At 41.6% G+C, this 25,830-nt stretch overlaps 1 protein-coding gene and 1 long non-coding RNA gene across 4 annotated transcripts in view; both read left to right on the top strand.

Moving 5' to 3' along the window:
• Window positions 1-10,783, top strand: part of arhgef7a (Rho guanine nucleotide exchange factor (GEF) 7a) — a 50,008-nt gene extending 39,225 nt beyond the window's left edge. The window contains exons 17-23 of one of the 3 annotated variants that reach the window (XM_054746794.2): window positions 326-547; window positions 622-715; window positions 955-1,044; window positions 1,427-1,606; window positions 8,315-8,411; window positions 10,196-10,250; window positions 10,432-10,783. In XM_054746794.2, coding sequence (XP_054602769.1) covers window positions 326-547; window positions 622-715; window positions 955-1,044; window positions 1,427-1,606; window positions 8,315-8,411; window positions 10,196-10,250; window positions 10,432-10,554 — 861 coding nt within the window. In that variant the 3' untranslated portion in view covers window positions 10,555-10,783. Of the gene's footprint in view, window positions 1-325; window positions 548-621; window positions 716-954; window positions 1,045-1,426; window positions 1,772-8,314; window positions 8,412-10,195; window positions 10,251-10,431 lie in introns of those variants that run through there. The other 2 variants (XM_015966129.3, XM_015966130.3) reach the window with 2 other exon arrangements.
• A 4,957-nt stretch (window positions 10,784-15,740) lies between these two features.
• LOC139061581 (uncharacterized) overlaps window positions 15,741-25,830 on the top strand; it is a 39,512-nt gene continuing 29,422 nt past the window's right edge. The window contains exons 1-2 of the long non-coding RNA XR_011516305.1: window positions 15,741-16,240; window positions 16,308-16,632. This is a non-coding gene — a long non-coding RNA (uncharacterized lncRNA). The remainder of the gene's footprint in view (window positions 16,241-16,307; window positions 16,633-25,830) is intronic.

Consider the following 25,830-nt stretch of genomic DNA (forward strand, 5'->3'; position numbering starts at 1 on the left):
GGACTTTAAATGAAGGTTTAAATCAGATTTATTAGAAATAGGAGATTGGTTATTTCCTTTAGATAATCATAATTTATTTTAAAGCATCCAAAACCTGATCAAAATTAATCTCAGAAATGCCTGAACCCTGCAGAAATATGACCTGCAAGAATTTTTATGTTAAATTTAGAAAAAGATGGATTTAAAAAATAAAATACAATTCAGGGATTATAATTAGAAATGTGCATTTTATTAAAAAAAAAAGATTATTTCTACTATAATTTTTAGGTTTAAAAGGAGAAAAAGATGAAACCTGATCCTTGTTCTCTTCATCTCGTCTTCTTAGCTTCCATCTCACCCTTTCACTCCATCGCGACATGCTGAGGGAAGGTCCATGACAGTAGCACCCACCTACCACACCTTACCCCACCCATCCTCTTACGGGACATCCCACAGCATTCTGATGTGGGGCCCACTGGAACCACCCAACACGCCCAAACCCTGGAGCCTGAGCTGCCTGCGACCTGCACCGCCACTACGCCCGTCTGCTGCTCTCTGCTACAAAGAGGTGTGTGTGTGTGTGGGTGAGTTTGATCATGCGTGCTGCTACAAGCTCATCGCCCTTTTGTCCTCCACCTGCAGGATCTTAGTAAAAGTCCTAAGAGTGTGAAGAAACTCCTTCCTAAACGCAAACCGGAGCGGAAACAGTCTGAGGAGGAATTTGCCTTGAGGAAAAGTAGGTTTTAAATATTCTGTCACGTTTTAAATAATTCAGGTCTTTTGAAGGAGCTTCACTGTAAATTTCTGCTGCGAATAACCATCAAATATAATGTAATGTGAAAAATATTGCTGACAGACATTTTTCTGTATTCTATAAATCATTTATCATATGATTTAGATGACAAATTGTGCCAGAAATGACATTTTTGTCGTTTCCATTAGCTTAGCTTGTTTCCTCCTGTTGGTCCTCCTCAGGTACAGCTGCTCTGGAGGAGGATGCTCAGATCCTGAAAGTGATTGAAGCTTACTGCACCAGCGCCAAAACCAGGCAGACTCTTAACTCGAGTAAGAAAAATAATGATGAATGCATCTTGTGTACAATGAAAGGGAGGCTTTTTACTCTGTAGTAACTAGCTGTGTTCTGTACTCGTTTAAATCGGTATTCTGAACTGATCTTTCTAACAACTTCTTCTCTTTCTGTCTCTTTTCCATTTCTGACTCTTTGGTATTTTTCTGATTTACCTTGAGTTGGTTTCTCTTGCTTTTTTTAAACTTCCTGTTTCAATTTCCTCCATCCTCTCATCCTCTGTCCTTGCTTTTGTGATTCACCATTTTGTTGCGTACACCGCCCACCCAAACCTCTCCCTGCACCGTCTCACTTTTTTTTTTCGACCATCACCTCCTCCCCTCATGCATTCACACTGTTGCCTCGGCTCGCCGCCACCAGCCTGGCAGGGCACCGACCTGATGCACAACCACGTGCTAGCAGACTCAGACCAGTCCTGTGTGGACTCGTCGGGCCGCCGTAGCAGCGTTTCTCGACCGGAGCTGAGCTCCGACCTGTCGGAGGACTCAGACTACGACTCCATCTGGACCACCCACAGTTACAGAATGGGATCGGTACCACGCAAGAGCTGCATCTCTCACCAGAACTAAAGAACGTGCAGCGCCACCTTGCTGTGGTTTAATGTAACGTAGAGTGCGCTTACCTCTTTTACTTTAGATGTATTAAAGAAGTAGTTTTTTTACATTATTTATTTTTATTATACTTGTTTATTTTTTGTTAACTTATTTAATTTATTCTTTTTCAACAGCTTGTTTGACGATGTTTTAAACATTTCCCTGTTGCCTTTGCCTCTTTCCCTTTTATGTGCCTCCTCTCTTTCTGTAGTTGTCATGCAGTAAGTGTTAGCTGATTATTGTTCATTTCTCATGAATGTGGCCACTCTCCTTGTTTAACTGGAAATGTGCTGGAGTCTTGGTGGAGAGAACAGGGATTTTGGAGGGGAAGGATGGATGGGGTCGAATCTTTTTCCTGTCTGATATTCAGATGCATTTCAGCAACAAGCATATTGAGTTCACCTAATTCTGTTCAGTGTGTTTTTAAGGGTACGGATGCTCAAACAGCACAAATGCTACACAAGCATGCACAAGCAGGTTCAGGAACATACCGCCCCCTGCTGTCAGGAACATAAATCAGCATGCCAAAACTAGATCTCAGCATAGCTTTTTTTTTCTGTTTGCATAAATAGATGTTTTACTTATAGACATCAAATTGTAGATGCCCCATTGGGCACTGGAGAGTGTAATAGCGTCGCCGCCATATTGGATGGGTGTCCTCACCCTCCAAAGTCGATGCAGAGTAAGCGACTATGCCTGTTTTTGTGCAGCTTGCGGTTGCAACAATTGGCGTACTATTGAAAACAGATCACATAGGATTACTATTGACTTTACTAGCCTGCCTGATGGATTTTTATTTATTTTGTTTAAAGAGCAAGTCACCCCCTACCAGAGTCTTACTCAACTTCCATTCCCTGTTTGAAAAATGCAACAAATGCTGTTGCCTGGCAGACCGAGAGGGTGGAGCTGCTAACAAATACACACACACAGGCTCAGCATGACATTGTGACATCATAATGTACCAACTAACGTCATAGTGTACCTCTTAGCCAGTAGCGATGGCAGATTTGAATTCAAATGCAGTGCAGAGATTTTACCTGAAGACAGCGCAACACTGACAGTTTTATCTTAGGTGTGTTCTTGCTGTGTCGTGGTTCTAATTCCATGCCGTCGTTCTTCTTTTAAAACACAGAAACAGTTTTGTTACCTGTTTTGTCACTACGTTTCGTCTGCGGCTGCAGACTTCCTCAGGCTGACGCTGATGGTAGCGTCACTTCCTTCTCCATTTATATGAAAAAACACAACATAAACACACCAACAAAACCATACACAACAGTTAGAAACAGACTAGTGCACCCAAAAGACAAAATATCAGCTGGACTTAAATGTGGAGTCATTTACAAAATCCCATGCAAGCTTTGCAATAAAACCATCGACATTAATATTATGGACATCTACTTTCCATAGGCTCCAATATCACTTTTTTGAGGCCAAATGGGAGGTGACCACCACCGCCATTTTGACCGTGTCACAGGTTCCGTCAAGCCCAGCCAATTCCATAAAAGGGAAGAGAGGAGGAGCTGAGGGTGGGGCTGTAAGGCTGGGATCGACTGACGACACCAGGTCGAACTAGCTACAAGCTAACCTGAAGCTAACCCAAAGCTAATGCGGAGGTGGGAGCTAAGCTAATGGAGGTAGCAACCTAGCTACAACCAGAGTTAACTGTGCACATCACCAGAGCTTCTGAGTCAGAGATATGCCGGGCTGACCGCTGGGTAAAACCGGGTGGAACACAGAGGTCTCCGAGACCTCCACAAGCCGGCAGCCGCACAGCACACAGAAGCCGCGATCAGACAGATACGTCGAGCTGCTGGGAGAACCAGCCGTCAGCCCGCCGCAGCAAACAGAAGCCGCGATCAGACAGAGATGCGCCAAGCTGCGGGGAGAAGTGGCGTATTTTGGCGGTTCTGGCTTGCCATAAGAACCAGCCATCAGCCCGCCGCAGCACACAGAAGCCGCGATCAGACAGATGCGCCGAGCTGCTGGGAGAACCAGCCGTCAGCCCGCGTAGCTAACAGGAGCCGCGATCAGACAGAGATGGACCGTGCTGCGGGGAGAAACAGCCGGCATTCCGGGTGGAAAACATCGGTCTCCCGAGAGCTCCACAAGCCGATATTCGGGACCCAGCTCACCAACATGTTATATTTCAACCCATTTTCTAAAGTGCAGCATTATGTTAAATGCACTGGGTTTTACCTTATTACATTTAAATTTCATGATTAAACAGTACATGTTAAAATCTAAGCTCAGCTCGGCAGTGACCTAAAAAAAAGAACGACAGCATGGAACTGACAGTTTTAGGGAGAATATTTAAATTTTAACTAAGATGCACTAAAGTGCCAGATTATTGACTACATGTGTCTACAGCATGATTAGACATTTATATAGTTCATCAGCAAAAAACAGTTGATTTGGGGGTGACTTGCTCTTTAATCATATTTACATTTTAATTATCATGCCATACCATCTGTCTGAATTTGAAGAAAAAACTTGATAAAATGTGTTTTTTGTTGGGTAAGCACCTTTATCAGTAGAAATGAATGCACTGGGGGCAAATGGAGACCCATCTAAAATGGCGGCTGACCACTACGGCAGCTCCAATAGGCAGTGCCAGTCCTCGGGGTGTCTACGTATACAGGTCCTTTTAAAAAAAACAGCATATTGTGATAAAGTTCATTATTGTCTGTAATGTACTGATAAACATTAGACTTTCATATATATTAGATTCATTACACACAACTGAAGTAGTTCAAGCCTTTTATTGTTTCTAAAATCGATGATTTTTGTATACAGCTCATGAAAACCCAAATTTCCTATCTAAAAAAAAGCATGTTTCATCCAAACAATAAAAGAAAAGTGTTTTTATTACAATAAAGGCAACCTTCAAATAATTATGTTCAGTTATGCACTCAATACTTGGTCAGGAATCCTTTTGCAGAAATGACTGCTTCAATGCGGCGTGGCATGGAGAAAATCAGCCTGTGGCACTGCTGAGGTGTTATGGAGGCCCAGGATGCTTTGATAGCGGTCTTAAGCTCATCCAGAGTGTTGGGTCTTGCATCTCTCAACTTTCTCTTCACAATATCCCACAGATTCTCTACGGGGTTCAGGTCAGGAGAGTTGGCAGGCCAATTGAGCACAGTAATACCATGGCCAGTAAACCATTCACCAGTGGTTTTGGCACTGTGAGCAGGTGCCAGGTCGTGCTGAAAAATGAAATCTTCATCTCCATAAAGCTTTTCAGCAGATGGAAGCATGCAGTGCTCCAAAATCTCCTGATGGCTAGCTGCATTGACCCTGCCCTTGATAAAACACAGTGGACCAACAGCAGCAGCTGACATGGCACCCCAGACCATCACTGACTGTGGGTACTTGACACTGGACTTCAGGCATTTTGGCATTTCCCTCTGCCCAGTCTTCCTCCAGACTCTGGCACCTTGATTTCTGAATGACATGCAACATTTGCTTTCATCCGAAAAAAGTACTTTGGACCACTGAGCAACAGTCCAGTGCTGCTTCTCTGTAGCCCAGGTCAGGCGCTTCTGCCGCTGTTTCTGGTTCAAAGTGGCTTGATCGGGAGAATGCGGCACCTGTAGCCCATTTCCTGCACACGCCTGTACACGGTGGCTCTGGATGTTTCTACTGCAGACTCAGTCCGTTGCTTCTGCAGGTCCCCCAAGGTCTGGAATCGGTCCTTCTCCACAATCTTCCTCAGGGTCGGGTCACCTCTTCTCATTGTGCAGCGTTTTCTGCCACACTTTTTCCTTCCCACAGACTTCCCACTGAGGTGCCTTGATACAGCACTCTGGGAACAGCTTATTCGTTCAGAAATTTCTTTCTGTGTCTTACCCTCTTGCTTGAGGGTGTCAATGATGGCCTTCTGGACAGCAGTCAGGTCAGCAGTCGTACCCATGATTGCAGATTTGAGTAATGAACCAGGCTGGGAGTTTTTAAAAGCCTCAGGAATCTTTTGCAGGTGTTGAGGGTTAATTAGTTGATTCAGATGATTAGGTTAATAGCTCATTTAGAGAACCTTTTCATGAGATGCTAATTTTTTGAGATAAGAATTTTGGGTTTTCATGAGCTGTATGCCAAAATCATCGATATTAGAAACGATAAAAGGCTTGAACTACTTCAGTTGTGTGTAATGAATCTAATATATATATGAAAGTCTAATGTTCATCAGTACATTACAGACAATAATGAACTTTATCACAATACGCTAATTCTTTGAGAAGGACCAGTATATGTCTGTGGTTTTACTCTTGTTGGGTCTAAAAAGAGGCAGCTGGTGAATTTAAGAAAATACCGGTCGGGAAATTCATCCTGTTCATTGATTTTTGTCATTGTTGCAAAAACCAGTATGACATTTAGGTTGTGATCGTATGACTTGAAATTAACTTTTTACACAACATCCAGATGAGTTGGGTTTTATTTAAATTTACTCTTTTATAATTCAGATTAACTCACTGGAAATAACTTCCCACTTTTGCCCTGTATCCATAATTTACCATAAAGGTAAATTTCCTAATTGTCTTTGTCAGAAGAGTTTATTTATACCTTATTTTAAATAATTAAATAATTCAAATTAACATTATAATTCAAACCGACACAGTCACAGACCTTTATTATGAGTTGAATTTGCCTTTATTCAGTAAGTATGAAACTATATGTTTTGCCTTAGTATTTATCATGTCTAAATATCCTACTTTATTTCTTGCCTGAGCGGGTAATGAGTCTGTATTTAAACGTGAAGAGATCCATTCTACCATGACTTCACAGAGCTTGTGTTTATTATTCACAGTGAAAGCTGATCTGGATGTTGTCATCGCCCTTAAAACTAAAGGTTTCTCCTAAAACATGAAGCTGGAGGAGCAGGTGACTGCTGTTAGGAAAATGTTAAACTACAGAGCATAAAACCTTTTTATCTTCTCAGGAAAGGCATACCCGTAGACATGAATATGTAGACGCCCCATTCCGTGCTGGAGAGCGCAACAGCTTCGCCGCCATATTGGATAGGTATTGTCACTATCCACTGCCAATGCAGAGCTGGCAAAAATGCTCGTTTTCATGCAGCCTACTGTTGCAACAACTGGCATACTATCAAAACCATGTCACATGGGAAAACTGTTGACCTACCTGATGGGATTTGATATTTTAATTTGTTTTGTTTAATTATGTTTATATTTTAAGAATATACCATGTGTCTAATTTTGTGAAAAAGCTTGATTAAATGTGTTTTTTAGTTAAGGGTAAGCACCTGCCTCAGTAGAAATAAATGTCCTAGAGGCGAATGAAGACCCATCTAAGATGGCGGCCGTTTACTATGGCAGTTCCAATAGGCAGTGCCAGTCCACGGGGCGTCTATGTTTATATGTCTGTGGGCACACCAGAGTGGGTTAGAGTCTGTACCTCCTCAGTGATTCTACAGTTTAACAAAAAGACAGTAAATAATCTACAATTTGGCCTATATAGTGCAAAGTTGACTCAAAAACATCCACAAACAATTAGCACCTACTCTAAAGCCTCGTCAGCTGCAGCCTGCCTTTAATAGCTTGTGAGGTTCCCCTGTTTCTCTCGCATTAAAACCTATTTTTATGAAGAAGTATTTTTCCAGTAATGGTATAAAAAGTACAAGCTAACACCCTCTTACAGCGAGCAAAGTGAATGACAGATCAAATATTTATGGGTCCATGTTACAGTTGGTTTCCTGTATTTATAATTCTGTACACAGTTGATTTTTTAATTAAAATAAATTTTAATTTAATTTAAAATCCGTACATCAGTGTTTACAAAATGATCACTGGAATACTTTGTTCAGTTTACAGTAAATTATTAAATCAAATGTTTTGATTATTTTGCACAATCGTGTAACAAGGAGGGGGCGAATTCTGTGAAATTCTGTAATTTTTGGAGTCTGTAAGATATATTCCTAAAGGTAGACTTCAGTATTTGGTGTAATTGTAAAGTGAATGCTCATTTGCAGTGTAAATGCTCACCTCCAGTGTTTGGCTGCTGTTGAAGGTTTAAAAAAACAAACAAAAAAAAAACAAGTGAAATGAAGGAATTCTTCTGAGTGAATTCATCATTCGACATCAGAAGGCTGTTCAAATGGACTTGAGTTAAAAAGAGCACATGATAATCCGTTTCTGTAAATAATTGTTGTCTTAAAGCCAGAAAAACAAGTCAGCGTTCTGAGCGAAGAATATCACGGTCCTTATAACATGTGCTGAACTTTGTGACAGGTGTATTCTGTGGTTTAACTCTGGGACACACAGGGTGGAAAAACAACAACAAACTAGCTATCTTTAACCAACAGCGTCCTCTGTGTGCTCTAAAGCTGCGTTCAAGTCACACATTTGACTGCGTCGTCTCTGCAGCCAGAGCCTAAAGTGTATTTCTTCTACGCTGCTTAAGTCCCAAACTCTGTATCCTAAGTTTTAATAAAACACTCTGTTGGTAGACTCTGGTGTTCTGGTGTTTTATTGTTGCAGATCTGCTGATGTGACTTACTAATTTGACTTTATTATTTAAATTTCCTTTAACTCCCCTTTGATTGTTGTTACTAACTCACTTTTTTACTGGCCTCCTGTCTGTTGTTATGAAAAGACGCTATGAAGCCACAGCGGGTGTTTGCTTCTCTGTTTTGTCCCAGGGCCGCAGCGGGAAACGGGCCTTCATGTGATCATTCCCGGTGAGGAGAAGGTTCTGGAGGATCCCAGTCGGAATGGACAAAGTGCGCTAGAAGAGAAGTAAGACTAATGTCTATTCCATGCTGCTTCCAAAAGAAAGTAAAATTTTTATGATATTTCATTAATCTAAGGGGAAAAAAAACGTCAGTTTCTCTCTAAAACATATTAATATTTAATTACTGACAAACTTCACCTTGTGTACGTGGCTCATCTATCTGATGAGCAGAAATAAAAAATGTGCCTCTGTTCAACATTTAAAACGACTTTCTGATTCTCTACAAAATTCATGAATTACCTAACCTGCTTTGTTCGTATCCAAAAATTTTAGCTTCTGTCCCACAAAATAATACTAAAAACAACAATACTGATAAGCTAAAGGAAAAAGTTTCTGGCTGTAATTTATGAAAATTGTTGAACCTGTCAGTTAATTTATATTGAAAACGTTTGTTTTGGTATATTTTTAATTTGTACTGAGGCATCCCATCTTTTGGAAGAGGACTAAGCTAACAGACTAGTTCAAACATTGGCTAAACTCATTTGTTTGGATTCAGTTGCATATGTTTAACAGCAATGCATAAGGACATTATTTTATACATAATTCTGGTAGAAATGTTAATTTCCTGTCAGCCTAGACCCCTGGATGCACCAGAAATGCTACATTTTGCTGTTGCTGGTTGCTAATAATAATAATGTAATGTAAAATCGGTTGTGGCTACGCTTCAATGACAGACATGTTGGCCAACTGAAGAATAAACATGAAAAGTATGAACATGTACAGCACTCAGTGTTTAGTTGGGGCTCCTTTGGTCTGGATTACTGCAGCAATGCGGCGTGGCATGGAGCCCATCAGTCTGTGGCACTGCTCAGGTGTTATGAGAGCCCATGTTGCTCTGATCGTGGCCTTCAGCTATTTTGAATTGTTGGGTCTGGTGTGTTGCATCTTCCTCTTCACAATACCTCATAGATGTTCTATGGAGTTAAGGTCAGGTGAGTTTGCTAGGCAATCAAGAGCAGGGAGACCATGGTCCTTAAACCAGATACTTGTAGCTTTGGCACTGTGTGCAGCTGCCAAGTCCTGCTGGAAAATTAAATCTGCATTTCCATGAAGTTGGTCAGCAGCAGGAAGCATGAAGTGCTCTAAAACTTCCTGGTTGATGGCTGCATTGACCTTGGACCTCAGAAAACACAATGGACCAGCACCAGCAGATACTTTACACTGGATCTAAAGCAACGTGGACTCTGTGCCTCTCCTCTCTTCCTCCAGACTCTGGGACATTTACTTTCATCAGAGGACATAACTTTGCAACACTCAGCAGCAGTCCAGTCCTTTTTGTCTTTAGCCCAGGTGAGACGTTTCTGATGCTGTCTCTTGTTCAAGAGTGGCTTGACACAAGGAGTGCAACAGCTGAAACCAGGTCTTGCATTCTTCTGTGTGTGGTGGTTCTTGAAGCACAGACTCCAGCTGCAGTCCACTCTTTGTGAATCTCTCTATTAATGTGCTTGGACACAGAGCTCTGTGAACAGCACGCCTCTTCAGCAATGACCTTTTGAGTCTTGCCCTCCTTGTGTAAGGTGTCAATGGTCGTCTTTTAGACAACTGTTGAGTCAGCAGTCTTCCCCATGATTGTGTAGCCTAGAACTAGACTGAGAGACTATTTAAAGGCTTTTGCAGGTGTTTTGAGTTAATTAGCTGATTAGTGTGGCGTCAGGGGTCTTCAATATCGAACTTTTTCACAATATTCAAATTTACTGAGATGCTGATTTTTTTCACTAAAGTCTGAAACAAGTTCTGTGCATGTAGACTGACATTTTTGGTGAATATTGAAGTGTACTCTTTGTTTAAGGAGCCTGGTGGATGTGGTTTACGCTCTGCGAGACGAGGTTCAGGAGCTGAAACAGGTAAATTTGTGGCACCGTTTCATAATAAATCCTGATTGTGATAACTACTGTCATTAAAACTGAAAAAAAAAACAAGCTGCCGTAGTTAAAAAAAATCTGAAAAATAATTAGAGCTTTAAAACTTGAAAAGTATGTTTTTAAAATGGATCTTTTCTCTGATTGAAATGATTGTTTATGACAGGATAATAAAAAGATGAAGAGGTCTCTGGAGGAGGAGCAGAGAGCGAGGAAGGAATTGGAAAAAGTTGTGAGGAGGGTGTTGAAGAGTATGAACGACCCATCGTGGGATGAGACAAACCTGTGAACCTTGTTCTCAGGTGGACTCACCTGTAAAATTTAAAAGCTTAATGTGTGAGTAAAAGCAGGAGTGGATCTATAAGCTGTTAACTTTTTGGGACTCTGCAGACAAGCCTCACTGAGATGTGGAATAATTCTATTTATCCAACTTCAACATTCTTAATGCTAAACAGACAACATCCATCCTCGGCGGCTGGATTCAGGAAGGATGCAACTGGAAGAGAATTCCTCTCCTTTGGTTTACAGTCTTAACAGGACACCTGTTCAGCGGTACATAAACGGTATACTCTAAGTCAGGGGTGTCAAATATGCGGGCCGGATGAGGCCCGCAAGCGGGTTAAATCCGGCCCGCGAGATGGTTGTGAAAACTTTATTTTCATACTTTACAATGTAGAGTGAAAATAAACTTATCTTTGTGAGCAAGTTTTCTCTGTAACGACTATAAATAAAACAAAGCTGCGCTCAAGGCTCACACAAGAACTTGAATCACATCCTGAAGTTGGCTGCCACTCAGGATGTGACTTCTGATATTGATGTGCTGGTGAAAGCTAAAAGATGTAAAGTAAAATGAGTCAAATATACTTTAAGTGCTGCATGGAACTTATCGTGCCATGTGATCTGTAAGCTCTGAATCACTAAGGAATTTTTTATTATGTATTGATTTTTTTTTTTTTTTTTTTTTCCAAATTTTCAAGTACACTTCAGGTGTTGTACTTGTACTACACTGTCCTCAGGCTCCAGCCTTGTTTCATATTGATTGTATTAAAACAAAGAAAACAATCTGAAGTTTTTTTTTTTTTATTTACCGGTCCGGGCCACTTGGGACTAGATTTCCCTCGATGTGGCCCCTGAGCTAAAATGAGTTTGACACCCCTGCTCTAAGTGTTAATGCTCACAGCGTTACTGAGAGTTTTAGAATCTGTCTGATTTTCAACTAATTCCATAAGATTTCTGATGCTATTTAATTTTTTATGGATGTTTCATATTGCAGGTATTTTTTATTGGACTGTTTTTTTTTAGCCTAACTTTCAAAAAAGTCTTGTTTTCTTATTAATGTTCGACTTACTTTCTGAGCATTTTGAGTGAATTGCACAGATGTCAAACTTGTACTATATAATGTAAATACTGCTAAAATGTGAGTCATTTCTTGCAGGAAAATAAATAAATTTATTGGAAAAAAATGGTGCAACTCGTGGTAAACATGGCTCTGAAACATTAAGGAGGTTGGAGACACATGTGCACACACACACGCACGCACACACACCTACCTAATGACAATTTAGAGTTGCCCATATAGTACCTGGAGCAAATTCATTCATGCACGTAGAAAACATGCTAACTCAAGGAGATGTCTCATCCAAGTGTTCAATTTTGTTTGATGTTTATTTTTTGAAATTTTGAAAGTTTTCCAATAAAACTCAACAAACTTTGTTTTTTTTTTTTACAAATCCCTGTGTTATATGAGAGAAACTAGGCATCCGTTATTGTACTTGTAATTAAACGTGTCCACCTCCTGCACGAGTCGGACTGTTTTCCGCTTCATTCAATTCAATTCAAAAATACTTTATTAATCCCAGAGGGAAATTGATTAAATGGTTGTTAATGGTTCATGGTTGCCATGCAAAACCCTGTTGCTGCTCAAGTGGATTAATCAGCCCATTTCATTTAGATATCATGTTGCCCTGAGATGTTCATCAGAGGTAGACTGGGTAACTCTGAGATCTGAGGCTTTTTGAAGTGATTTTAATCTCTTCTGGTGAGTTCTCTGCTCTGCATAATCCATGTTTAGCATGCAGATACTAATCAGATTCACTTGATTAATTAAAACATAAAATAGACCCAAAACAAATCCTGCTTATTGAAATAGAAGCAGTAAAGGGCATAGAGAACTACACGGATGTGACTATCACATTGACTGCATCTTTTTAAATTCTTTTTGAGGCTATTGAAATCTATTGTGTATTCAGGCAATTGTGTTGAGCTTTGTGAAAAAGATGATCCGATTGTGCTGTTGGGTGATTTAGCACAGATGTCAACCTTTTCACTGTGACTCACCTTGCCCATTCACTAGTACAGGAAAACAGTGGCCTTTTGCTTCCTGTTGAGTATTCCTTCTTAGGAACAAAGACACAAATTCACATTCATCCTGTGAAGCAGATCTTAGAAGATAAGGTCCACTGCTGCCAGGCTCCGATCCTCCTTAATAATGAAGTTAGCATGAAAACATCCCAGAATAAAACAATACCATCACACCTCCATCGTAGGCTGTCCTGGATGCAGAGCTCTGAAAACAAGAATTTTAAACTCGGATTAACTCTATAAACACTCGTTTATCTGTATCCTGTCATTTGGTTTTAGGATTTATATGCCTAAAACAAGCCATTAAAAAAACCACCTGTTTGTGATGTCACAAACGGGGAGATTTGCATAGAATAATTTCTAGGCTGGAGCAGCAGCAACTCAACACTGAGCCCCTCCCGGATGTTAGAGCTTCTCACTCCTATTTCATACTCAAAGCATCAGTGGCGCGGAACGGCAGCAGAACGTTGCTGCTTCAAATAGAATCAGTTTTAGATGAAAGAGTGCTTCAAACCAGCTGCAACGCACCAGTTTTCAGGCGCATCCCAGAAGCAGCCCGCCGCACCGCTAAAAATAGCATCAGGTTCTATTTTTGCTGTGAGCCGCTTCTGGGACACGTCCATTTTTGCAGTTAACATAACGCTAGACAGGGAATCACACTGTTTCAGTACAAAATCCCCAGTAGTTTTTAAAATAAAAGTACTGCAGCGATGCAATTTCATGTATATGAAGCTTACGATCTAACGTTTTATTTACTTATAGAAGTTCAGCGGTGTGTTTTTCATGGCTTTAATCCTGGCAGTGGAGAGGAACATCATATGTGACATTAAACAGCAAAATCAAACATGATTTTCTTCTTTTAGGTTTAATGCTGGATTGTATAAACAAACTGTGACCTCGATGGATTTATGTGATCTTGCGAGTCCAGCTAGGAGCACAGCGAGGAAGCCGTTCTGCGGCCAATATTCTCTCGGTGTGTAATGCAACGCATTGAAACTCGCGAGTAAAACGATCCACTGCCGTTCCGCGCCGCTTGATGCTTCCAGCGTGAAACAGGGATCAGGATATAGCAGCCTGAGCAGGAGACGGGTGGGTGTGGCCAGCTCTAGCTTGTTTTCTTAAAGTGACAGCCTTGAAACGGTTCATTCTGGAAAGTATTGAAACTGTCAACAGTGAAACGGCTGAAATCACTTCATGTGAGAGCGATTCAGTTTTAAAAAAAAATTACATGACCATATTCAGCATGGACTATAGGATTATTATACACTGAGAACAAAGAGTTGCAAGATATCTTGACCTGGACTGGAACAGCACAAGGATCACAAAGACAGAACAGTCAAATCAATCAAATCAAAGATACTTTATTAATCCCAGAGGGAAATTAGAGAACAGAAATATAAAAGATGGATCAATGGAGGAAAAAGACAAGGAGACGTGGGCACAAAACCATGAACAGAGAAGATTGAGTATTCACATTGGATCACACATGGGACCATGTCAACAAGGAGGACACGGGCAGAAGAGGTCAACACCTTCCTCTGCTGCCCGCAGATAAGGCCAGTGATCCCTGATGATGGCTAGCTGAAACATGTCAGGTAAAACAATTATTTTTTTCATTAAACCATATAAAAAAGAACAAACAAAAATGATAATGAAGATAAACACGGAACGAATAAAAAAGATGAGCCAATGGTTAGTCACAGCAGCGTCATCAGGACTGATGTAGATTTGGATTACTTTCATCTTTTAGCAACTTCAGTCTCAAAAATGTCCAAGCTGCAGCAGAAATGTGCTATTCTTGCTGAATTAACTGCAAATGATGTCAAAATATGAAGAGTTTTTAGCAGCATTTGCAGCAACTATAGTTTGTTTTTTAGATGTCAGCAGTCCACGTTTTACTCAGGCTAGCTGTTAGCTTTTCTCACTTGTAAAAGTTCCTCATTAAAATGTCTGAAATTTATCTTAAAGGTTCATTTATTATTTTATCCTCATGTCTGATTGCTGAGAACGTTCACCAGCATTGTCTCTTGGGTCAGAATTGAACCATTTCTTCCCACCGAGGCTGTTCAGAGAGATACAGAAGCTTTAATCTCAAAATAAAAAAAAAATGAAAACACTTGCCTGCTTTTGAGGCAAAAAAGGAATGTCTGGGATGTGTTTTTGGAATCCAGGTATTTACTTTTCCTCTAAATTAATCAACTTGTTTGTAGTAAACTTACAAAATCAAGATGCAGACACACTTGTCAAGTTTCTGACCTGACCCCACCCCCTTTTCACTTTCACTTTTGGTACCAGGAAGGAGTGACAGCTTGTCATCGTGGGTGCTCCACAGAGCGGCTCCGAGACCCTCCGACAATTGTGGAGCTCTTAAAAAAAAGCATCAAGGTCTTTCACTCTTTCCTTCAAGCTTTTCTCTCTCTTCTCAAAGCAGAGAATCAATCAGCTGTACACACACACACACACACACACACACACACACACACACACACACACACACACACACACACACACACACACACACACACACACACACACACACAATTCGTTTCTTCTCCGTTCATCTATTCAGCAGCCAGTGATCATTTAGACTTGACATGTATTGTGAAAAACTGAGCTGCTTTGCCTCTTTCTTCTTCTCTTTCTTTCACCCCTTTTCTCTTTCAACTGTCTGTCATTAATGTCCAGGTCTCACAATATAGCAGCGAAGGAGAGGAAGAAAGCGGAGAGTGAGGGATGAATTGATGGATGGGAGGATAAGCACTCAGTGTCCTTTCTTTAAAGATTTGTTATTGTACAGTACTGTCTCACAGTCATTTTTGGTTGGTGTTTCAGTCTGAAAGCCCATCCACGTGCTCTTTTGTATGGGAAAGCAATAAGGCCCCATTGAATGAAGCTGAATGGACCTGCCATCCTTAGGGGCTGAGGCCTGAGGACTCCTATTCTTTAGCCCCCAATCTAATTGGAGCTGAAATGAAATGGAGGTTTCTTATGAAAATAGGCTTTGTTTGGCCGCAAGGCTGGTAATTCATAAACAATAAGCAGGGCTCCATTGTGTGGATAATAATATATTCATGCCGCTGGAGATGGGGAGAAGGCAAAGCGAAGGCTGAGGATATATAAGGAGGATAGGCAGAGACAGCGATGGAGAGTGGAGGGATGAGAGGAAGGGGAGGAGGAAGACGAGGGGCTAATAGCAAATAGTGGGTCAAAGAAAATTGGTAATGGTTGGGTAGAGGCAAAGGATTTATTAGAGGAAGTGAAAGGACTTTAAGTGGGAGTGAGGGAGGTGAAAATGACAGGAATAGGCGAGATAGACAAGATAAGAATGAAGCGAGGAGGGTGGGAGATTGGGAAATGGTTCTGAGTGCCTGTGAGTCTACAGGTGACTGGTTTGGCAGCTGTGGGGGAGGATGGCAAGTGAGTAAAAGTATCATAAAAAAACCCGTAATTGGTTGGACAGTCAGCTGAGAGTGGTGGAGCTGATGGAGTGGATTGGTCAAGTGCAGAGACGGAGCAGAGCAAACGGACAATATCGAGGAGGAGAGCGGTGTTTGTGTGCTGGTTTAAATCTGACAGGAGGGTTTCCACTGCCTGGAGACAGGAGGAGGAAACAGGTGAGTGCTTGTTGCTTCTTGGCTTCATCAGTCTGTGCCGATTATCTTACCATCATCACATCTGCAGGCCACGGCTGCTGCCCTGTCCTCAGGGGAGTTTACTCGTTTCTTAAAGTGAGGATGAGTTTCTCAAGACGACAACAAAAAAGTGCCCTGTGGAGGCTGGCGGGAGAACTCTTCTTCCTGTATCGGATCAGTTCTGCTGCTTCGGCTCATGTTACAGGCGTTTTGGAAACTGACCCTTGCAAACTCTGACTTGTGAAAAATTGGATTCCCCATGAACACAGAAGGATTTGAGTTGCTTGTCATCAACACCTCACGGACAGAGTTTTGCAGCAGTGGAACGACAGGACGAGGAGGACGTGAATGCAAAAGTTATTTTACAGGAAATGGTGAGTAAATCTGAGTTTGGCATGCTGCTTTGGGAGCAGCTAGGATTGTCTTCAATTGTGTCAGAAATGTCTCACATTCTTTTAGTTTTTTATACAAATCCTGTCTAAGGTTGTGATAAAGTCATAAGTAATATCTATAAAACCAAAACAACATTTTTTTAATTGTATACATTTACTTGCTTTTCCTGCAGTGTTCAAACAAACTTAATATCAGATTTGAATATTTTCTGCTTTTACACAAATGTGTTATTCTTTAATCTCAGCAGGGACATTTTTAATAAATTAGAATATATTATAACAGGAAACCCTGTTGGCTTTTAAATAGCTTTAATATTTTTATTCAGCTTTACAATTATGATGTTTGTGTGCAGTGACTGTAGAGGTGATGCTAATTTGTTGACATGCCAGTTTAGAGTCTTTGCTTTGAGCCACTAGGTGGCAGCATTTATCTACAGATGGAGCAGAGCATGACACCCTCAGAAACATGGACGCACACCATCAGTTTTGGGAATACAAACTGTGGTATTGATTTGTCAAGATTTTTAAATGTATCTGAATTCATTCTTGCTTTTTTTGGTCAAATATACAGATAACTCCTCAAAAAAGAGGATGTAAGCTTTTCTGCATCCTAATTTCTGAGGCTGGTAGATGTTTCATTAAATGTGGCACAATAAAGCTTGTGCATTTAGTCCTAACGGTATGGTAACTCCCACCACGAGATGGCAATGATGAATAAAAAAATCCTTGCAGCTAAGTGTGTGTGTGTGTGTGTGTGTGTGTGTGTGTGTGTGTGTGTGTGTGTGTGTGTGTGTGTGTGTGTGTGAAGGCCTTGGGATGGCTCCATATGCATGCTCTTGCATATGACAAAAAGACTTTAGATCATTGTATTTCAACTATTTCTCTACCTCTATGACAATGTGTGTGTGTGAGTGTGCGTGCATGTGCGTGTGTGTGTGTGTGTGTGGTGTGCACGTGCGTGTGTGTGTGTGTGTGTGTGTGTGTGTGTGTGTGTGTGTGTGTGCGTGTGTGCTTGTGCATGCCCTCTGAGTGAATCTCTACAGGCAGAGCTGGATGTTTCCCTGCTGGAAGTTCTGGTTTGTTTTTGTTTATTTTCCTGCACCAGAGTGGTTGCTGGCGGTGTTGGTCACTACAAGTGTCTGGCACCCGATGCCCGGTAATCAGGCTGTGGGCAAACTGGGTGGCTGTGCCTCAAATGGTTTTCTGGAGATTATCCCAAAATTATCCATGAATTATCCCCCAGAATTACGCCATTCCAGCCTCGCTGCCTTCATCACCAATGGAAGCTGGGAAGAGGCAGAGCAAGTGGGCTGTGTGCACACACATGTGCACACATTGTCAGGGAGATTTGGACCAAGCAGCGTTGGTGTCTGTGTCATGTATTTCTGTGTGTTTCTGTGAGTCTCTGATGATTCTGGCAGTGCTGCTATATTGGGGTAATGGAGCATGTTAATCCACATCAAACAGCTATTAGCGGCAGATTTTACTTGCAAATTCACAAGTTTCACCAACAGAAAAGACATCTCTAAACCTGTGCGCTCCTTTTGGAAACTTGTGTTTAAAAATAGGTTAAGCACTCAAATCTGATGCAACCTGTAAAGTTAAATTCTCATGCAAGATGTGCAATCCTGGAGCTTTACAGACTCAACATTCAGTCTGCTGTCACTGCTCATCGTGCTGTCATTATAGCAGACAGGCAGTGCACGTCTGTTGGAGTTCCAGAGGGATGAATGCTGCTGGTGAACCTCTCTGTGATAAGTGTTCAGTAAACGGGTCAGCAGATTGTCCTCCGAGGCTCAATCTGAGCTATTTTCCCTGACTGAGAACACAAATTATCCTCTGCATTCAATCCTTAAACAGACCACCGGTAGCGCAGACTCAACATAGTTTGTTGTGGCTTGTTTTGTGAGCTCAGTCAATCTGTTTTCCTGTGCTTTGACTGAACATGGGACTTGCTTATACACGATTTGGGATAACACATGCACGCTTCTCCCACTCATAAGCAAAGACCAAACGCAGTGATGCTGAGTAGACGAACGCTCATCTATAGCGGATGAGGAAACAATTAGATTCAGAGCACGAGTGGATGATCACACACATGAAACATACACATGGGCGAGAAGGAGGAAAACGGTAAGAGGCAGAGGGGCCAAAAAAGAGGGAGAGGCGGAGGTGGCGAAAGGTTAAGTGCTCTCTCTTTTTTTGGATGCTGTACTTCCTGCGGGGCCTTGTCCCTTGACCTGCTGGTTAGAGGAGAGAGGTGGAAAAATACTTTGAGCAAGGGAAGGAGGGAGGAAAAGGCTAAGCTGCATGCGAGGTTGCAAGGTGAGAGGTGGAAGAGCTAAAATGGGAGGAGTATTTGCTTCTGGAACAATTGGACACACACACACACACACGCACGCGCACACACACACACACACACACACACACACACACACACACACGCACACGCACGCACACGCGCGCACACACAAACCCGAAACAAAATGGACATTCTCGCACGCAAACACTCACACACTTAGACTTACAGGCCCAGCAGGCATATGAACTTCAGTGCAGTTGTTGCCATGGCGATACACTGAGTTGCTGACCCCCCGACTCCATTTTTCCTGCCGCTCGGCTATTGAAAGAGATGATTGACAAGTGTCCAAATGTCAGCCGACCCAGCCGGCCACACAGACGGAGGGGGGAGGGGGTGGGGGGCACTTTAGTGTTACTTTGACACACAGGGAGGAACGTGTGCGTGTGTGTGTACATACACACATTCATATGAACATATGTATATATTCACACTGGTAAAGCTGGAAAAAGTACTTAAACAGCAATCACAACAATCTGCTGATGCTAACAATACACTGCAGAAAATAAATCACCACACACACACACACAGACCATGTAGATGTGAACACATATATCCTGACCTGCACAAAGAAGCCACCCAAATAAAGTCCTTTTGTATGTGAGACAGGGTCGTATATTCTGGGTTTGTCTTTTAAGTTGCACTGATAACCCATTCAGTGAAAGGAAGGAGGGATTGCTGGAAGGTATTGAGTTTGTATGTGTGTGTGTGTGTGTGCGTGTGTGTGTGTGTGTGCGTGTGCGTGTGTGTTTGTGCGTGTGTGTGTGTGTTTGGTATACTTATATGTTCATCACGATCTGCAGACAATGCAAACCTATACACACATTAGATATAATAAATAGTATTTCTTAATGATCAAAAGCTTTTCTCTGTATTTTGTGCACATATGTGCATTTAAACACACACACACACACACACACATACACACGTGCACACGCGCGCACACACACACACACACACACACACACACACACACACACACACACACACATATATATATATATATATATATATATATATATATATATATGTATTCCTCTTAGACTTTTTCCCACCCACCTCTTTCTCACTGTCTCATTGTGTGCAGGCTTGAAGGGATCGCTCTTATCTTGATCACCCACAGCAACACATTAACCTCAGCTCTCTTATCTCTACACTGGTCATTAGTGCCAAAAACCTTAATGTCCTATTGACAAGGGGTGCAGAACTCTGCCTCTGTGTGTGTGTGTGTGTGTGTGTGTTGTGTTATTGTTAAGTGACGTGGGTTAAATCTGCTGAGCTGGTGATCTGACCTGATTGATATTTGCATTTTGTTCAAAGGTAAGTGAGAGTGGCAGAGGGTGGACTGCTCACTTGAAATCATCACAATTATTTATAAGGGTTAAGAAATAAAATCAAGTATATTATCTGTGTATAATGTGGCAGGATTGGTGCTGAATGGCTTGCTCCATTTGCTGCTGAGGGTGCATTAAGTTTCAGCTCAGCTGTAAACCATAAGTGTTTCACAAATTAAACCAATTCAATGTTTCATGTCTTTACACACTTTCTGCAGCTGGTTTTTCACATGATCTTTACATTCAAATTAGTTGTAAATAAATATCTATATTGCTTTTCACTTTGCAGTGTTGTTACTTTTATTACATTGAATGGAGACATTTCTGCAAAATTACAGAAACCAACATGTTTATTTCAACTGAAGAGAAAAAATACATTTTAAAAACATTAATTAAAATGAGCAGTTTAGTTTTGAGTTAACCGTCCCCGAGGGCAGCATTTATCCACATTGCTGTTTTCTGTCTTGTCCATGCTCGGTGTGTTGCAAGGGCTGACAATCTAACAGGTTAAAAGAATAATTGCATCTCTATTTACCCCCAAACAGCCTCTCTCCTCTGCACAAAATTGCATCTAAGCTTGCACACAGACACATTAGTGATGCACACTCAGAGAGAGGGAGAGTCCCTGCACTAATATTTAGGTTGAAACAGTCGTGAGCTGAAGTGAGCCCTGCTCTTGTCCTCCTCTTCAACGCAAAGGACTGTTAACCACCGGCACTCACTGAAAGAGGAATTTTTGAGGACGCATTGACCGCACTCAGTTTGCTGTGGGTGTGGGTGTCGTGTAATTCTCTCTTTCTCGTGTGTGGGTTTGAGAGAGGGGGGGGGGGGGTACTCTGGAACAGCATGGTCCTCTTTGAGGATTATGCAGGTTTTAGTCATGTTTGATATCATTTGATTCTGAATTTCTCCTTAAAACAAAAGAAGATATTAAAAATCATGAAGGTGGCAATTGTTCAAGGTAATTACTGGTATTTTAACACTTTTGTTTGCTACTGACATATTTGATTTCTAACCATTTATTGTTGTTTAATGTAAACAAATTATTAAAATGTAGTATATGAAATTATAATTGCTCCCCAGGACTAGCACAGTATTTTCTTTTTATAAAATACAATCAAATAATAGCAATAGCATTAAAATACAATTGAAATGTACTATTTAACTATTAAATCTGTAGGACATGAAGAAAACTCACAATATTACTGAATTTCCTTATTTGCTGCAGTCAACACATGTTTTCTTTTATATTTTCTTATCAAAAAATGTAATGGCATCCCATCTGTGGGCATCATGTATTAAACAAATAAGTTTGACATGAAGTTTGGGCCTGAAATTTATTTCACATTGATGCTGATGATTTTGATGTATTGGGAAAGTTGGTTTGCAAATAAAGGATAATAATTACAGCTGTTCAAAAGCTATTTCCTGGTGTGTGTGTGTGTGTGTGTGTGGTGTTAGGTCATCACACTGGACTGTTGCGTGCCTATTCCTATTATAATGTGTTATTGTTTTTATATTGTTACACATTTCAGAGTCAAAATAGATCCTGTCTATTTGAAACAAAGTTAATCAAAATAAACAAAAACAAACCAGAACTTCCATCATTGACTGTTTTTGTTTGAAAGGATGAACAAATATCCAAATTCACTTCATGTACTGAAACATTATTTAGAGCTGTTTTAAAGAAGAAAAGGTGTATTCAGTATTGCAAATGTAGAACAAACAGCCACGAATCAGTGGCGACCTTAGACCTTAAACGTACAAGCAACCTGCTGATTTATACTTTTTTTAATATTTTATCTGGACAGAGCCTCCTGTTCTGGTGGCTCAGTGCAGCTCTCTTCTCCATCCCTGAGGAGGAATGGCTTCAGTGGTGTAGTGCATGTGCTCGTACATTGGTGGCGCTGCTGCTGCATTGTGATTAATCACCATGGCTATACCGTGGATCCACTCACCGCCCCACATTACATTAGGAGACATTATCTAAATACTCAACAAAGTGAAATTGAATTTAAGGCTTCTTCTCCACACACACACACACACACACACACACACCCTCTCCTCTCCCCCACCACACACACACACACACACACACACACACACACACACACACACACACACACACACACACACACACACACACACACACACACACACACACACACACACACACACACACACACACACACACACACACACACACACACACCTCCTTCCATGCTGGCTCAACCGGCCTGCTTCAGGATCCCATTCTCTCCTTATTGTTGAGCAGGATTCTCTGGTCCTCATCCACTTTCAAATTTAATCAGCCTCAATTTGACCTTTTATGTACCAGAATCCGCTACAGATGTACAGTATGCGCATACAAGTCAGATCTGACACATGTCTCCGTGTGCACCCGTGTGTGCCCCCCCGTGTCAGCTCGTGTTGCTTCCAGTGAAGTGGGGAAACAGCATCTCCCCATTTGCTGCAGAATAGACCAATTAGTGTTTAGCAACAGAGCAGGAACCCGTGTGAATGTGTCATTGATTAGCAGGATTTAGCTAATCATCACATCTCATAAACTCACCCGTTAATGTCAGCTGGATCTCCTACAGTACGCCTCCTTCTCCTGGTTTATCTATCCCTCTATCTCCTCTCCTTCTTTCAGCTCCTTCTTCCCAAAAGTCTTTCCGCACTTGTATTTTTTTGCCCATCTGCCACCGTCTGTCTTCTCTCCTTTCTTCCTCTTTTTTTCACCCTTCTACTCAAGTTCTTCCTTCCTCTCTCCCCCTTTTCTTCTCCTTTTCTCCCTCCAAGGCTGTGGGGTTTACAGTAGAAGGAGCAGAGTGAATGTTGCCTTTCCTGCTTGAACATGAGAAGAAGAATCTGCTGATCTTTAAAAAGGACTTTTTTATTCAAACTGTCTGAGCATCTATTTAAGCTTTAACCCTCTGGAGGCAGGCGTTGCAGATTTGCAACATTAAAACCTACCTACCTGGTTACTCCACGTACGTATTTCGTGAACATTTTTCAACGCAGAAGCACCCCTGAAGGACTTAGTTGTTTGTCCTTTTATCAAAACTTATTTTGAGCCTGAGAGGGTTAAAATGTTTCTCATTTTTCAATGTTAATTTATGTTTAGGCACTGAAACACAAAAAGAAAGTGGGCATATCACTTTCGTATTTGGATTTAATTGCTCAAAAGCTTTTTTAATTAAGACTTTTCTTTTGGATTTCGACATTTCAGGTCAAAACAGAGAGACAGAAAATCAAAAAGCAGAAGTTTTAGTGTGTTAAGTTGATTTAGACCTTGGCTCAAGATGAATCTGAGTAAATAAAAAGTTAATTTCACTAAAAACAGTAATTTTCTAAAAATAATTTTCTGAAGATTTGTCACAACTAACCATGGCTCACATTAGGATATGATTTTATTTGATAAATGATCAGAACATGAACAGAAATCAGTTAAATGCATTGAAACTGAGATGTTGTAATTACCTTCATATTTTAATTTAACATTTTATATTCTAGTTAGATAAAAAAATTTTCTTGGCCAGTTTAAATGTTTTCTTTTGAAAAACAAAATTGACGGTTTTGGAGCGTTTTGTGTCATGTGGTGACTGTTAGTCATATTAATTAACATCTGTTTGACACAGTATGTTAGCTAGCTGGGAGCATGAAGGACGTGTGTGTGTGTGTGTGTGTGTGTGTGTCTGTGTGTGTGTGCGTGTGTGTGTGTGTGTGTGTGTGTGTGCGTGTGTGTGCGTGCGTGTGTGTGTGTGTGTGTGTGTGTGCGTGTGCGTGTGTGTGTGTGTGTGTGTGTGTGTGTGTGTGTGTGTGTGTGTGTGTGTGTGTGTGTGTGTGTGTGTGTGTGTGAGTGTGTGTGTCTGTGTGAAAGGTTGGTGGCTGGGGGTGGTGGTGGTGGTGGTGTTGGGGGTGGGATCACACCGTTTGATTTGTTGTGTTGCTAATGTGACACTGATTATACAGGTCAGAGTAAAACAAAGCGGTGAAACGTAGCGATGCTAATACAGACGCTGTGATAACAGGGTCGTCGTCTCACACACACACACACACACACACACACACACACACACACACACACACACACACACACACACACACACACACACACTTGCAGATATACCTTCGTGCAAACGTGTAACACTTGTATGAACTCCTTCCTTCTGCTTGTGAGACACATGCTAACGACACACCAGCACTCACATTGCACACACATACGATGAAAAAAGCCCTCTCACAGTGACTTCAGTAAACCACACAGAGGCTTTTTTTGGAAGAGGTAGACTGTTGCCATGGAGAGACGAGGTTAGTGAATTTGACCTATGCTATCATGCTAGCTTTGGTCCCGCAGCTGTAATTTCAAATGAGAGAAAAAAATATGTGTTTCTCACTGAATTGATTTATCCCTATGTTTATGAGTAGATAAGTGCAGTGATGCTTAGATGGAGGGTTATTTTCATGGGGTGACTCTTTTGTGTGTATTGTGTTTATCTAGGCCACTGTCGATGTAGGGAGTACTGTAGCTCTTTTGCTCCCAGCGGGGGCCCTCTTTTTGTGTTTGTGTGTATGGGTTTTCTCTATGTGTGCCTGCAATTTGTTTGTGTTTATTCTGTGCGCCATTCTCCCTGGCAGGTACAGCAAAGGCATGGGACGCATTGTGGTTTCTGGAGAGCAGTGCGTGATCAGACTGACCTGCAGCACTAAGGAAATCACAACCACAATGAGATGGACAAAGTAAATGTGACTAAAGAACATGTTTGCTCTGAATTTGCCTCCAAATAAGCTGCTCTTTGGTTTAAACTGAGACAGACTTGTGGCCTTGAGTTCATTCTCACTGTCAACTTCAAGCTTTCTGACACAATAAATCCAGATTAGAAAAGTGTATGTGCGACATATGGAGGACCAGCATTCGGTCATCTGTCTGGGATTTGGGGTAATTTGCTCTGGCGGGTGTGAATGTTAGCGGAGGGAGGGAGGTAGGTAGGCGGGGACGTGTCAATCACAAGTCTGACAGGGTCTTGTATAGATTGTCATGTCGCCCTGCAGCCCCGACAGAGGAGGCTCAGACCCAGGGACCAAACAGGGGTCACTGCCCTGAACGGTCCCTGAGACAGTACGAGGTGGAAATAGGCAGGACGTGGCTCCGAAAAGGTCACTGCAGGGGTGATCCAATTCTCTGTGTTTGGACGTCGGGAGATTGCACGCTCACCTCTGTCAGCCCCCGCCATATACAGGTCAGCAAAAATAAGGCAGAGCCGCACAACAACAGGAGGAAGGGTGACATAAGTGAGAGGCATGGAGTAACCTGTGTGTCTGTGTGAATGTATGTATAATTCACCCACTCTCTCATCCCGTCTCCAGTCATCTGAACAAGCAATGCGGTGGACACTAATGCGCCTCTTAGCTCTCAGTTGACCCTTAAGGGACCCACTGGGGATACTGAAGGGGGGTGACTTTGCTCTCTGAATTCATTGTTTC

The sequence above is a fragment of the Nothobranchius furzeri genome, chromosome 14 (genome assembly GCF_043380555.1).
Source record: "Nothobranchius furzeri strain GRZ-AD chromosome 14, NfurGRZ-RIMD1, whole genome shotgun sequence".
NCBI lineage: Eukaryota > Metazoa > Chordata > Actinopteri > Cyprinodontiformes > Nothobranchiidae > Nothobranchius > Nothobranchius furzeri.